The sequence below is a fragment of the Tyto alba genome, unplaced genomic scaffold, assembly GCF_018691265.1.
Source record: "Tyto alba isolate M040663 unplaced genomic scaffold, T.alba_DEE_v4.0 Super-Scaffold_1, whole genome shotgun sequence".
Classification (NCBI taxonomy): Eukaryota; Metazoa; Chordata; class Aves; order Strigiformes; family Tytonidae; genus Tyto; species Tyto alba.
Genome location: NW_024881261.1, coordinates 12803829 through 12819326, shown reverse-complemented (window position 1 = coordinate 12819326; position 15498 = coordinate 12803829). Strand labels below are relative to the sequence as shown.

The 15498-nt window shown below is 40.6% G+C and overlaps 1 protein-coding gene across 4 annotated transcripts in view; it reads right to left on the bottom strand.

The window, feature by feature from the left end:
* The window catches only part of SORCS1 (sortilin related VPS10 domain containing receptor 1), a 305446-nt gene that overhangs the window by 17415 nt on the left and 272533 nt on the right, over positions 1–15498 (bottom strand). For all 4 annotated transcript variants that reach the window (XM_032988691.2, XM_042790410.1, XM_042790397.1 and 1 more), the window contains exons 19-23: positions 13640–13826; positions 8766–8899; positions 6691–6814; positions 5585–5697; positions 2305–2436 (exon numbers count right to left, since the gene is read on the bottom strand). In XM_032988691.2, coding sequence (XP_032844582.2) covers positions 2305–2436; positions 5585–5697; positions 6691–6814; positions 8766–8899; positions 13640–13826 — 690 coding nt within the window. The remainder of the gene's footprint in view (positions 1–2304; positions 2437–5584; positions 5698–6690; positions 6815–8765; positions 8900–13639; positions 13827–15498) is intronic.

Genomic DNA, 15498 nt, shown 5'->3' with positions numbered 1-15498 from the left:
TTTGGGTGTGCACCTGCAAACACATAAACTCACATCCGTGCCTTTGAATAGCTTGTTGTTTGCTCATGAACACAACACAGATTTCTGTTTTTACCAGAAAAGAACACTATACATAATAAAGTATCTAAGAAGCAATTTAAGCTGTCATCAGCAAAAACATCTGCTTCCAGTACTCATCCCAGTGACTTCAGGCACAGCAAGAAACTGTTGAATGAGCTCTGAAACACTTTTGGAAAGGGATCACAAACCAAATGGATGACAGTAACAGGAACAGGATCAGAACATGCTTCAGAGTTGAGTGCAGAGACACTTTTTGAGACCCCCCCTTAGGCAATTCCCACTGAAAACAATGCCATTTTCTACTGGAGTATCTAGGAAAGAGAATGCAGTGCCCACAGACTAGTGAGAAAAACATTATGATCATCCTGATGGGAGCAGGGTAGATACTTCTCCACAAGAAACAGCTGACTGCAAATGGCAAATGGTTTCTCTCTCTTCAAAGGTTACTGTTTGGACCCTACAGCACGTCAGAGAGAGAAGTTGCTAGTGTCCCACTGAAAATGACATTTTTTCTTGTCCATAAAAAGCATCATGAGAGCACTGAAAGGGCTTCCTTTCTCCACAGCCACAGAAATTCCATTTTTACAGGGTGAAAAAAGAAAGGGACAAAGAGAGGGAGTAATTGGCAAAATACAATAAGCTGCTGAGTGCCGGAGGGGAGCTGGGTCAGATGTAAATTTGAAAGTTTATGGACTGGCTTCTTTGCCAATTTGTAGTGGAGGAAAGGAGAAGGGGGATGAAGGAGAAAAGGGAGTAAAGGTTTTGCAGAGCACTAAATCTCCATCTTTCTTGTTTATTACATGGGTGGTCAAAATTGCAGAGGAAAGTAATTTGTCAAAAAAAGATGATGGCTGAGGATGTTGAGCAAGGCAAAGTTTAAGAATATAGGTGACCTAGTGGCTTGAGGCCCACGGCTAAGTTAGCAACACTTTAGACCACTGCAAGAGTCAATTGCAGCAGCCTGTAACAGATGAGGCAGAAGAAAAGGCTACTAGAAAACAAGAACACAATAAGAGGAAGATACTGTTGATACATATGCTGGTGGGAAGACTTCACGCATTCACAAATTGAGCGACAATTCCAAAGAGAAATGTTAAAACCCTTGTGCCATCCAGTGGAGTAGTAGGCATCCAGTAATGCTGAGGATTTCACCATAGCAGCAAGGCTAATATTTGTGAATTAATGATATCCTCTACTCCAATGCTCATATAGCCCATACCAGCACAGGGTATGTTTGCTTGAGCCATGGACATGCTGTATGGAGAGGCAGAGGTACATTGGTGCTTCACTCAATGATAGTTATCTTTGCCCCTGGAATTTGAGGTAATAAACTGAGAGATATTTCAGGGGTTTTGCTCAGCACAGTGTTTCATCTTCTAGTCACAATCATGCTAGGCTCACCTGGTGGGCTGGACCTTTTGGGTCTGCAGGGAGATATAGTCCACCAGTTGTCATAATCTGCTTCAGCCTTTCATAGAGAAAATAATCCATAGCAGCTGAACCCCACTGCCAGGATCATGAAGAAGGCAGGCAGATAATCCAGCCCCATCCCTGTGCCTTAAAGTAATGAAGTTCTGATCTACCCAGGTCTACCACTCAACACTGTCCTTCAGTACTTTCTAGACTCGACAGCCTCATAAACTTTGCTTTATGAGGCTACTCCAGTTCATGTTGGCAGGAATCAACCCCTAAATCATTCCTGCTTTCCTCCTACTTCCATGAAGTAGAACAGAACTTCTAAGGGAGAGACATGACATCATATGAATCTATGCCAATCTGACATTACTGAGGGAACCCAAATGGGAGTCTCCACCCCTAAATACAGCTCCAAAGCCTGTTTCTAGTGTTTGGGAGAAAAAAAAACAACAACAAAAAAACACCACCACCACCCTCTCCACTACTCAGGAAAAAAAAAAAAAAAAAGAAAACAAAAACAAACAAACAAAAAAAACAAACAAAAAACCCCAAACAAACAAAAACAAAACAAAAAACAACCCATCCCCCCCCCAAAAAAAAAGAGGAGTTACCATGTACCATGGTTGCTGTGTAGACCCTAGTAAATCACATGCATTTGTACCACAATAACTTGTTCTGATCTGTCCTGAAAATCCCATAGACGTATCTTGGAAATCTTATATATATATATATATATATATATATATATATATATATATATATATATATATGCATTTATACACGCACAAATGCATAAACATATACTTCTCCGAGTAACAGACACATTACCTGCTCTAGGTCTGCTGATGTTCTTTTATTTTCTCCTGTGGCATCTTGATATGGTAAAATGAAGAGTTCAGCAGATGTAGGCAGACCGGGGAGCACTGCGACCAGAATATGCTTGCTTGAAATGCCTGTTGCCTGATACATAGACAAATAATGGACAGATAAACAGTGGGGATGGCACTGAAGGCTGAGAGCTTCTTTGCTAAGGCATCACTGTACTTACACAAATGATGTAGGGTATATCTGGTACAACAGGAAGAACCTTGTTAAAATCCAGTGCAGGTAAAAAGTCAGGGATTAATAATTTCCTGATCTAAGATATTTTAACACGTTCTCCTGTAAAATATGCAGGGTCCTCATGCAACAGTGATAATCAGACAAGCTAAATGGAGCTCCTAAATAACAGTTGCATATATACAATTTATTTTGTCTAAAATAGCTATTTTAAAGTTGTCTGACTATCCTAAGTTAGTTCCTGGGGTTTTTCATTTAGTCAATGGTAAGAAGCTGCACGTTAAAGGGCAAGTATGTGGACAGAATTGCACTCTAGTGGTGTGGTGATCCAAAACATCTCAAAAGCCTTGTGGAGACCAGGGAGAAAGAAGATGATGAATCAAGTTTGAATCTCAAAAGCCAAACAAATTCTTATAGTTCACATCCTGGGTCAATTCCACAAGTTAATGAGAACCATTTTTTTTTTCTTTAGGTGTTAAAGATTGTATCAGTCTGCAAATTTTTATTTACTTGTCTTGTTGGCTGAAAATCTTAAGCAACCAGTCAGAACTCAAATCTCCCTTCAACATAAATTAGCCAAAATTCAGGAAAAAGTACCCCACAGGCATCACTACCAGGGTCATCTCTGGTCATGAGTTTCAGCTGCTGTTACCATGACATTGTACAATCAGATCACAGTTATTCTCCAGAACAGAAGCCGGTTTGGCCTTTAGGTAAGTTTGTGAGCCCAAAGAAGGAGAAACAGCTTGCTGAATCTTCCTCCATTGCCTCTTTGTGTTGTGGATTATCCAGCAAATGCATTAAATCTCAAGGTTTTGATTTAAAACTCAAGTTTCCAATTGCTGAACTTAGTAGGTCACTTTTAAATGAGAAACAAAAGTGCCCTCAAATATTAGGACAGACCACAGCAGCTGGATCCAGCACAGACATTACCCTACAGTCAGGACTTGCAACTCTCAGACATTAATCAGACCTGAAATTCATTAATTCTTCTCCCTAGTAGTTCAGGAGCAAAGACTTGGAGCAGTTGCTCATTGAAGGAAATGATGGATGGAAGACAAGAAGTCAGCAAAACTGATTACAAGTCACCATTACCTGAGTTAATTCTGTGGCTACTCCATGTGTGAATGCTGACAGTCCAGGGGATACCCTGTGGAACTATGAAAAGGGAACCCTTTCCCTCCACTGCATACCAAAGTTTTTTTGCTGTTGTGGGCTTTTTAAATGGATTTAGGAAAAAAAAAAAAAAAAAAACCAAACCAAACCAAACCAAACAAACAAAAAAAACCACCAATGTAACAATATAAAGGTCTCATATATTCTTTCCAAGTATTCTGTGAAGCCAGGGCTTGCATTATTTGTGTTTGCCTAACAGGTTGTTCTAAGATGTCAAGAAAAAGACACAGTATTACCAGTTAATGGAAAGTCTTCATTTTCAGAGGCTGGGAATGATTTTTTTTGTCTGGAAGCTTTTGGCTGATCTACTCAGTTCATTCTTGTCTTCTTCATCCAAAGTGGGAGACAGGACTCAGAAAATCAATGATGTGAGCAAATAAATATGATCATAATACAAAATATCCTACTTTGTGATAATATGAAATTATCCCTACTTAGAGAGAAGATCAGATTTTAGTAGAGAACTATAATTTCTTATGCATAATTTTTATCCAAGTCTATGGTACTCTGTAATAAGAATGTAATACTTTAATAAAAGTTCATAAAAATTCTATAGCACAGATATAATTTCCTATTGAATTATTTAGTTATTCGACTCATTTTTATACAGTTTACTTAATTGATGTAGAAATCTATTGGTTTTATCTTTAATTTTTACAGGAACTTCTTACAAAGGCTTGTTTCAGGTGAATCATATAGCTATATAAAGAGGGATAATTATCTATCAATTTCTATTATTTTTTTTACGCATACAACAAAAAAAACTTTTGTGTTTTCACTGCTTTGCTTTTGAAATGTGGCCTTGGTACTGTAGTTTTATAATCCTTTTTCTTTATGGCTTGATTTTAAGTTGTTTGTACTCTGAAAATTCATCCTGAAGACAAATGGATCCTTGAATACTTGATACAGACATAAATAAGTCAGGATAACAAGCTCCAGAAAAATGTTCGTATTTTTTCCTTTCTTCCTTCCTCATATTTTTTTGAGGAAATTTAAGAAAAAAAAATCTCAGAAAAAATCCAAACAAGTTTGTATGCACCCGATTAGTGCACAGTGTCTTTCCAGTCTTTTTGTACAGATAATGTCAGGAATGAACATATAAGCTTGCTAATAACATCTACAAACATTTTATACTTCCAAAATCTGAGTATCTTCATTTTAAAAAAAATAAGCAGAAACCCTGTTTCAAGCAGTTCCTTTCACTGGTTTTCTGTTGAGCTGAGAAACTCTATCTGCTTCTTCTAACTTTTCTTAGCCTCTCAGTTTGAAATCTAAATCTTCTGCCACACAAGAATATTTTTATGACATTCTGTTCCACAGTTAAAGAAGGAACTTCAGAGCTTCTCCATAGTATTGATGGGAAAAATATCATCCAGTCCTGACCCGTGAACCTCATGCTCTATGAAAGACATAAAGCACATACTGCAGTGCTCTTCTCTGTAGTAAAAAATGTTTTCTTTTTGGTCTCCTAAATTTCATACAGCATATTTGTAATTCTATTAGAATAGCACTACTTTACACTGCTGTATAAGAATAGCAGTAAAAGAAGTATGAATTGGTATGCAGCAGTGAAGATATTTGCAGTTATAAGATATAAGTAATTTGTTTTCTATATGGCCTTTTTTCAGAAATATTCCACATAATCCACTGTTACTAAAAAGAATAAACTGAAGGCTGACACTGAGCACCAGACTGTCATAGGATGGGATAATTTCACCTGTCTAAAATTTAGGATTCTGGCCTCAAACACTAGTCTAGACTCCTTTTATAATTCGTAGAAACAGACACCTTTAGAGAACAGCTGATCCAGTCCTAATGTAGGCACAAAGCAGAAATTAGAACCATTGTAAGGCAGATTACGCACATTGCTTACCTCCACCAGAGCTCTTTTGACTACTCTACTGATGTCCCTTCTCCACTCTGGGATATCTGGATTGTAGTCATCCAGGTTCGGAGAGAATGATAACCGCAGGGACTGAAATTGCTCTGCAGATACAATGACATGGTGGTGAGTAAAGACTGTGAAATGATCTAGTACCAAACGAGTGGGCAGAACGTAGTGAAACCTGCTGCAGCTCATCTTTTGCTTAACCAGTCTGCAGGTGATGCACAGACTGTCAGAGAAGCCAGGAGTGTGAGAGATTCACTGAGATTTGGAGAATCCAAGAGATTCATTGCTCGAGTGTCATGGACCGAAAAAGGTGACCAGTCCTTACTTCAGTGGACAAATAGCACTGGAAGGGGAGCTGTGCTGGGAATGTAAATGAAATGCTATCTTCATATTGACTTCTGAAGCAGGCAAGACCTGTGAAAGAAGCTGTGACTGTACTTTCACAGACATGCCACAAACACTTGAAACCTTAACTGGCAGGGGACAGGGATAAGGGTGGGGGGAGGACTAGACTTGGAAAATGTACTTCTTAATCTCTGCTGCTGTTAACAGAGATGATCACATTGCTCACACTATGACCATGTGGTTAGTATAAACAGCTAAAACCAGGATTCCCAGTGGTTCTTAGGCTTCATCTACTCTATACGATATTTGTGTGCCCTAATTGCTTCTGAGGCCTGAGTACAATACCGAATCAGTACAGATTTCTGTACAGAACTGCAGCACACAGCACTGACTTATCTTTCAAACTAAGCAGCTTTTGCATGAGTTAAGAGGCCTCTACTGGCCAAGAAGGGGGAAAACCAGTTTGCGAAACTAACATTTTGACAGTTACGTAGGATGACCAAATAGTGATAGAGCAGATGCAGAGGGCTCTGGGAAGGAAGATCAATGTTCTGCAGTCATCTCAGTCCAATGTCAGCCAGTGGCCTTCAGAAATGTTATGCTGAACTGATAACACTGGAACCAAACTTATAATCTCACTCAAAGCATCTGGTAACAAAGACCTCATCTTGCTGCCAGATAACCTGGCTCTCTAGCTCTTGACTATGGAGAATCCTATGTGAAATGAAGGGGGAAGAGCTCACCATACACAGCAATAGTCTTTGTGTCCTGAAGAATGGTGTTTCCTGCTGAGACCTGAACGGTGATGGTGTTCATCCCTTCCACAGAAAATGTGAAAGTGATGCTCCCTTCCAATGTGATCAGTGGCTGCAAATATATGAAAAGGAGAAATTAAGTTAATTTTGCTGGTAAGGAAAAGCAAAAATTAGTTTGGCTCTTTAGCCTATTGGGATGGCTTGGGGATTCAATTCCAGCTTGGAAACTTAAGATTTAGAAGGAGTCCTGTGACATGGAAGCCAATTTTCTAGGGAGGACCCAGGGATCCAGATGGGGATGTCCTCCTGAATCTCAGAGCAGGATATCTATAATTTCCAAACGAGCTACATTTTAAGATCCCATTATTTCTCTCCCATTTAGCATGCTGGCTGTTCTGGATCACATGTTGATCTTTGCTGCACTCCCCAGAGAGGCTCAGAACCTAATACAAGTGCCTGCAAGACTCACTGCTCAAGTGTCACACTCCTTTCCCAGATCTAGCTGTGTTTCATTTAAGGTGACTCGAGGAGGTTGTGACAGAACCAGCAGGCAAATTAAGATCTCTCAGTTGTTCTACCATATTATCCTTAGACATAGAGACATCATTTTTGGAAAGTGATCATGTTTAGAGAGGACACAGATTCTCTCAGCTTGCTTCACTATGCAACCATTTATCAGTGAGTTGTATCCCCCTTCAGCAGTCTCTGCCCTAACTTCTGTTTTTGCTTATTAATGAACTCTGGGTGAGATGTTCAAAGCACCTAGTATTAAGTAAAGCTCTGTTGCCATTGTAGTTAAGTAAAACTCTGTTGTCATTGTAGTTTAGTAAAACTCTCACTTCAATGAGAACAGAGTTAGACCAACTCTGATCACTTACGAGCTTAGCAGATCAGAAGGGAGGTTAAAAGGTGACAATCACAGCCTGTAAGTACCTCTAGGGGGAGATGATTTCTGATAGTACAGAGAGTTTTTTAATCTACGCACAAAGGCATGACAAGATTCAACAGCTTGAAACTGAAGCTAGATACATTCAGACTACAAACATAGTGCATGTGTTCAATGCTCAGGATAATTAGCTGTGGGTGAGAGAGTAAAAAAGAGAAGCGGTGAATTCTCCACCATCTGAGGGAAATTATTAACACAAAACAACAACAACGAGAAGTCAGGTTCTGCTTTAATCACAAAGAGTTAAATAAAGCAAAATGTACTGATGAAACTCTCTGACCTGCATTATACAGAAGATAACCATTTGTGGCTGAAGGTTCCTCTTGGCTCTACAAAATTGATGACAATCTCTCCCCTCAGTAATTAATCAGGGTCTCTGCATATGTCAGCCACAGAGATACATAAAATAACATTTAGAATGCCTTTGCAGATTTATCAACGCTGCAAGCATAGAGGCAGCAGAATGTGGTACATGCTATTCTCATATCTGAGCAGAGCCCAGTGGCAGGGAGGTGTGTTGGGAACCATTTCATCCACTGGTAGAACATGATAATAGGGTCTTCTTGCACATTTGGTTTAGCAGAGGGTGTGGGGGCTCAGAATTGGGCTCAGCATATTTAAGGGGAAGAACTGATGGCAGCCACTTCCTTTGTTAGATGCCAGAGAAATGAGGTATAAACTCTAGGGCTATGTAAAGTCAGTTTCAGATTTAAAAACAGCTACAGTTTGAAAGGTTAGTTTCCTAAAATCATCCCCAAACCCCTACGTTTTTACGTTGTTGTTACTGAAGAAGGGAGGGTGGGGAAAAACACACTAGAAACTCTTCCAGATTTTGGTTCACTATGTCCACTCTGGATGTAAATATAGGGAGAAAGTCCTTGGTATTGTCCATGAAATGGCAATAAACCCTACAGCTAAGTCACAGCAACAAACACAAAGTAGTTCTTACATTTCAGTGTTGGTATGTCAAAGAATCATCAGTCTCTTGGTCTCTGGTTTATAATTTTCTTGTGTGTGTGCCTATTTAGAAGAATTCCCATATCCCTTTCTCCCTCCCTCTCAGTCAGAGAGCTCCTCCAGGATTATTTTGATCTCTCAGTCCATAGGGAATACAAACCTCCGTGTTGTTCCCAAACCACCAGACATAAGTCAGTGTTCCCACTTGGCTTGGCCACAGTACTGCCGTGGCGTTGACCTCCTTGTTCTTTGTGGTGACAAATGGTAGAGATAAGTGAACGTGTTCCAAGGGGCCTGCAGAGACAGAAGCAGCAGGTGAGTCCTCCCTCCATCTGAAATGGATGAGAGGAGAAGAGAACCAAGGGGGATAACCACTTCTTTAGGAGACAGAAGTCCTCCAAATCATTGTGGGGCATGACAGTTAATGTTTCGGCTTGGTGCCATTTCTAAACAGGCAAGCTTAAGTCTGTTCCTCATAGAACAGGGGTTACCACTGTACCTGGAGCTGAAAAACTTGGACTCTCTACTGCATGAACATCATATACTCAGGGACTTCAGATACAACTTAAACAATAAGAGCAGAGCCCTGTTATGTGAATATGGCCTTCACCAGGAAGACATAAGAATGTGCAGGACAAATGGCTTTAGTGGACATGAAGCATCCCTGCTGATGCAAACTGCTATGATTTGGTGAACTTCAGCAGTGGCATATCTATTTATATCAGCTGAAACTCTATCTGAAGGCAGCTATTCACTGAGCGCCTTCATTTTAATGTTACCTTATACTCCCTCTTTTTCCTCAATAAACTCTTTTATTTCTTTAGTACAAACAGAACATAATTCATTCGACAAGTGACATTACGCCCAGGGTTACACACTTCCCATCTTCTGGAGGCAGACGGACCTTTGTTGTTACATCTTGTCCTATAGATTATTTTTTAAAATGTGTTCTGACTGTTCACTTAAAGAAAGCAATTGTTCTGAGAGTGACAGAGAAAGAAAAAGAAAGAAATCCCAGGTGACATGGAGACTTGAGTTTCTTAAACAAATTAAGGCCACATCTACATGTCTTACATCTTCAGGCTTCCCAGTGATGAGAAGCAGAGACCACAGGCTAGGAGGATTGATCACATTGTCCATATGGAGTTGAGATATATTGCTAGAGGATTTTATATATTACAGGAGAAGATTTTTTAGGACATATCCCATGAACGTATTGTCACTTAGACCTAGCTTTTTAACCTAAAGGAACATCACACATTTTGGAGCAAGCACCTTGTACCCCAGCACACTCAAGAGAGAGATGAAAAAAATCTCCCAAATCAGACTGTACAAACAATTCCAGAATAAACAAGGACCAGTGTTCCTGACTTATTACTGAAATGCAGCTTTCTCTGGGCTGTAGACACAGCTGCTGCTTAACCTGAAGCAGCCCAATTAGGAGTTATCCATGATCAGACTAATCAAAGCCTGCTATAGACCAGAATGTGGCTCATTTTTCTTTTTAAAATCAGGAGTCAACACTCCTGAAAAATTCATGAGAAGCCAGAATTTCACCTTTATTATTTTAACTGCATTCCCTTCAGATAAATTTCTGTGACCGAGCCATGACTGCTTTCAGCAAGACCATGAGACCTGAAAACCAGGAGCTTCCCAGGCTGAATATTTTGCATCTCTGGTATCCTTTGATATGTTTGCCAGATGCCCAATGTCAGCACATCCCTCTAACGAAATCCATTTCCTAACACCGGATGCAGTGACAGCAGTGACAATGGAGCCCATGCAAAGTCTAATACATTCTAACATAACTGTATAGCTGCTCTGAATACATCTCAAATGATCCTGCACTGCAGAGAGTGGCCAGCACCTCCCTGAACATCCACCATATGCCGGCTAGGAAAGAACATGAAAGAATGGCTCAAGCAAGCCAATTCTGCCTGAGTATTTCTGTGCAGATAGCTGATGGGTCAAAGTGGCTGAAATGCTGAACTATTATCTGGCCAGCAGATGGGGATAGCTCACTCTGGATAGGCCAGTAGCTTGGTAGCAGACTGCTTTCTCCTGGGTAAATTTGAAGAGAATTCAAGCGAATTAATTTCTGAGCTTCATGCAGAGCCATGGATACTACATACCTTCACCTGCCCCAGAAAAAAACTGTGTACAAATCCCAGACAACAGAAAGGGAGAAGCTTCTCAAAAGGTTCACTTGGGCAGGTGATGTTATTCTGAAGCATTCAGGCAAATGCATAACTAAATTTCCGGGGGGAAATTTTGAATTGTCAGGAAAGTTCAGGAACAGCCTGTTGCCTGGAGGATTTTATGTACAGTTTACCGTCCATCCATCCCAAAATGGTCCTGCCTCACAATATCCTGCATTTCTGGATCCCTGGACTGACTGCAGCAAAGGAGCTGCTATAGTGCATTGGCCCCACGGCTGCAGCAGGATGAGGAGGACATGGGATAGAGGCTTTACTCTTTGAGATCACATGCACCATGGATCAGTGCCTGCAGTTTTTCCCTCAGCAAGGCTGCTGGCCACAGGTAGGGAAGGGTGTCAGAAGGCCCAGATCTGGCTGCACACGCTCAGGTATTAACTCTGTAACAAGGGGTCACCCAGTTAGTAGCTCTTCCTAAAATTCTCTGGATATTCAGGCTTCACACTGCTTTTCTGTGGATCTTAGCAGTACAGTGTGTATGTCTATTCTAAGGACAGATAGTTTTACAAACTTCCCAAGAGCCAAGCTCATACACCCCAAGCAGTATATTCAGCAGAGAGCTGAGTGGCAATGAAAGTATTTAAACAGGATTTAAAAGCTTTTGTGGATCTGGGTGGTAGGCTCTGGAGGGGAGTGAATTTGCTGTACATCTCTGTCCTCGGAAAATCTATTGCTAGTCTGAGTGTCACCATGCTCGGTCTGAAACCTGTTCTGAAGTCCCTAATTCTTGTCATGTAGAGAAAGGTGAGACATATCCCTTAGAGCTGTCATTTCTCCAGGGAGTCAGGCACGTATTATCTGCACCTGGCTCCAACAGTCACACAGCATTTCAGTCCTATGCTGACATTACGTACACAAAACACATAAGTATACACTACCAGCTGCTAAGTCACATGAACATGTCTGAATATTGTTTATCTCCTGTACTGCTTAAACAATCAAACTGGTTCTTAAACCTTCAAGGTCTCAAGAAAATGGATTAAAACAGCTATAAATCAGAAAGCCACTATGAGTGAGAGAGAAGGCTGGACACCTGCCTTTTCCTTCTATTTTGTGGTGGTTGCATGAGAAAGTAGTTGTTGCTTCACGTGGCCTCATTACTTTGCACATAGGCTGAGGGTGTGCAATGGTCCCCATGGAATCATCTCTTGTCAAACAGTGAATGATTACAAACCCTGTTCACAAGATGCTGTCAGAACCTCCTGCAAAAAATCAACCACCAAAACACTTCTCCATTTGTTTCCAGTGACCTTTACAAAGATTAAAAAAACCCACCATGGCTCTGGTTGAGCTGACTTTTATAACCAGCAGCAGTGGGAGGAGGATTTCTGCGCTCGGAGCCCACAGCAGCTCCCACGATAATTACCCAAGCACACACTGAGAGGCAAACTAGAATATGACTCCAGAAATTAAGAAATTACACAAAGCTGTAAAAATTACTATTCTGAGCATAGGCCCTTTTCTCTACCCTATTTAAGATGATACTTAAAAAATATAAAAAAAAAAAATCAGTAGCTGTCTAAAAACTAAGAATTTATCCTGACTCACCAGTGCCTCAGCACAGAAGTGCTAAGCCCCCAAATCAAAATCCCAAGCTTCACAATAAGTTAGTTTATGAATACAGTTATTTTTGCAAGGTATTATAAGCTTTTCAAATACGTGGTATGCTGAAGGATTATGTGACACAAAAGTTTGCCACAGACTGGGATCTAACACGTTAGGGGATCATAAATGCTACACTATGATTGTGAACTGAAAGCCTTTTTGACATGAGGCACTCGGGGAGATACTTGCTCCTGCTTCTTAAGTGCTCCCTCATAAAATCCCTATCTCCCACAGCTATACCTCCCACTGCTCCCATCTGTTGGTACAATGATGCATCATTGAAGAGCTGCCCTCTTGCCCTGAAGAGGCAGATGCTTTCATGCTGTATGAAGTAACTCCAAAACTAAGAGTCAAAGTATACAGAATATGTTAAATTATCTAGACAATATGTGGAGTTAATCTGGGAGAAGGTAAGTGGTATTTCTGTTAGCATAACTTTAAATCTTGGAATTTCTTTTTTTCAGTAAATCTGGCATAAAGGCACACAGCTGAAAACATAAATAATTGACAAAAAAACCCAACACTGTATAAAGAAAACAATGGCCCCAAACACAATCCATTAGGGATGTTACAAAATTTCAATAATAGGTTGACCCTTTGGGTTCATAACCATGTGCTAGAATAAATATGAAAGAACACATTGCTGGTTTTATGCAAGGGCTTGAGATATATTTCAGTTGTAAATCAGAGACGGCTGAATAAAGTATAAAAAGGTTAAAAGAAACAGCAGAAGAGCAATGTGAAGATATTTTTTCTTGTAATACTCTTTAACACTAAGATTTTGGTTCCTATGACAACAGAAAGACTCAAACACACTGGGTTCCCTCCCAAAGGTGGCTGTATTTCATTAGAGGGCAAAACACAGTACAAAGTAAAAGTCAAGGCTTTTAAAAGTGATTAAAGACCCTGGATGCCTTTGTTTTTTTGGAAGTGTAAACATGCTAATGAAGGTGCATTTCAGAAAGGGCTGGACACTCCTTTGAGGCGTCCTAAATTAGACTACCCAAAATTAGAGGTGGAACATGGTTTAAAAAACAAACAATACTATTGCCTGTGGCTCTTCAGTCTGGAGTCCTCTGCTGGAGGACAGACAAACACTCATCATATCCCATCACTCTGCTCCCAGCTGCAAAGCCCCAAATGTCATCTCCAAGGACAAACTAATGTTTTTTAATGAATGACAGAAGCTAACAATGAGTATGAAAATACATACATGTTACATGCAGGTAGAGGACAGCGTTGTCAGAACCTAGGCTATTTTCCACCAGCACGGTCACTCGGAATATGCCCACATTTTGGTAGATGTGTTTGATGCCATCTTCTGTAGAGCTGAGATTGGCATATGACACAGCAATGCCATCGCCAAAATCCACCTGAATGAGGGATCTCTGGAGGTCTCCCTGTGGTGATAGAAAAGAGGAAGGGTCAGAGTAGACTCTGCTTTTTTTCTCCGTGGGTGACCTAGACCAACCGGAGGATAGTCACAAGGTCTGATGTTATCAGAGGAAAGGTGGTCACTTCATCAACTTGTTCAGTAGTCAGTGGAGAGAAAGTGATCCCCTCTTGAGGCTGACAGCTGCACTGTGAAGGAGGTGTTCTCCAAGGTGCGTGCTGTAGCCCTGCTTTCCCAATCATCAGGGGACATGGCGATCTTCTGGAAAATAGGCTGACTCCTTCCCCTGGGTTTCCTTATGGTGAAGAGCAGGGCTGTAGTGGGAAACGGTGCTCATCTCAGCAAGTACTCAGGACATGAGTAGTTATTGAGATTGCTTCAGGAACCTTTGGAACAACGTACATTGTGACCTTTTGTATTTAAAAAGCAGGAAGATAAAACTTTGAATTTCTCAGGGAAGGGTCAACTATATCAAAGTGATGGGGTGTCAAAAGAACCACTTCAGCTTCACATGATAACAACAGCTTACAGCAGTTTATGACTTGCTCAGTGGTCTGATTTAAAATGAACTGCATTTGTATTTATTTCAGAACAGCTATCAACACTACTGACAATAAGCAGGACCCTTTGTGCCTGCCTCAGAAGGGAAAGGGATTGACAGAGCTGATTAAACTCTTCTCCTCCTGCCCAGCCGTAAACCCAGCAGAGTAGGCTTGTGGTATAATTCAGACTGCCACTTCGTGACATTAGTATCCTGGGCTGCTAATCTAGCAAGTTTCAGAATCGTAACAATAAATTACAATAAATAAATAAAAATCACAGTTGGGAAACAAACAAACAAAGAAACCCCGTAACAAACCAGAAGCCAAGGATATCAGGGATGCCAGAACAGGGATCCACTAATGTGAAACAACCCTGAAACAGGTTTTAATTTTCTGCTCCTGAAACTTAGTTCCAGCCTGGTGCATGCAGCTTCACCAAACTCTGTGTCAATCACCCAGCCCAAAAAGACTTTTAAAACCCAAAAGAGGGGAGTGATGTAACTTCCTTACTCTGCTTTACAAACAAAAAGCAATTTTATAATTTTTCTGGTTGCAAGCCTGTTTAAAAGACAAAAAAATCCATATAACCTATGTCGCACATGCTAGAAACACCTATAAGATTTTCTCATATCACGAGGCAGTAATATGACTATGGTAAGGTCAGTTTCTGTCAGCCAAATAGTTACACAGCCTACACTGACCTGTATAACAACTGTGGCTGCTGTATATCCTCTCTCTTTCAGGTAAGATGCAGTACCTTGTCTTAAAATCAAGCATTCTTACTCCTTTTGAAAGTCCCCCTCAGTGGCTCTGCATGATGCTAATGCTAGGTGTGTTCACGCTTGCTGGCTGTTGCTATGGAGCAGCTCACTCCTCAGCCTGGCGTGCTGAAGCAGCTGCCACTGTCTGGAAGAATGCTGGTAAATTAATAGCTGAGGGCAATTCATAAAATTGGCTGAAAGGACATTTAATTTACCTTGGTTTGGTTTCCTTTTCCTTTGTTTTTTGTTTTTTGTTGTTTTTCTTTTCCCTTGAGAGACAAACAGTCCTCTAGATGCCTAACTGGAAAGGTACCTGTGTAAATGGTTGGCATCAGGCAGGATTGCACGTCAGAAAGGGAAATGTGTGTGTGTGTAT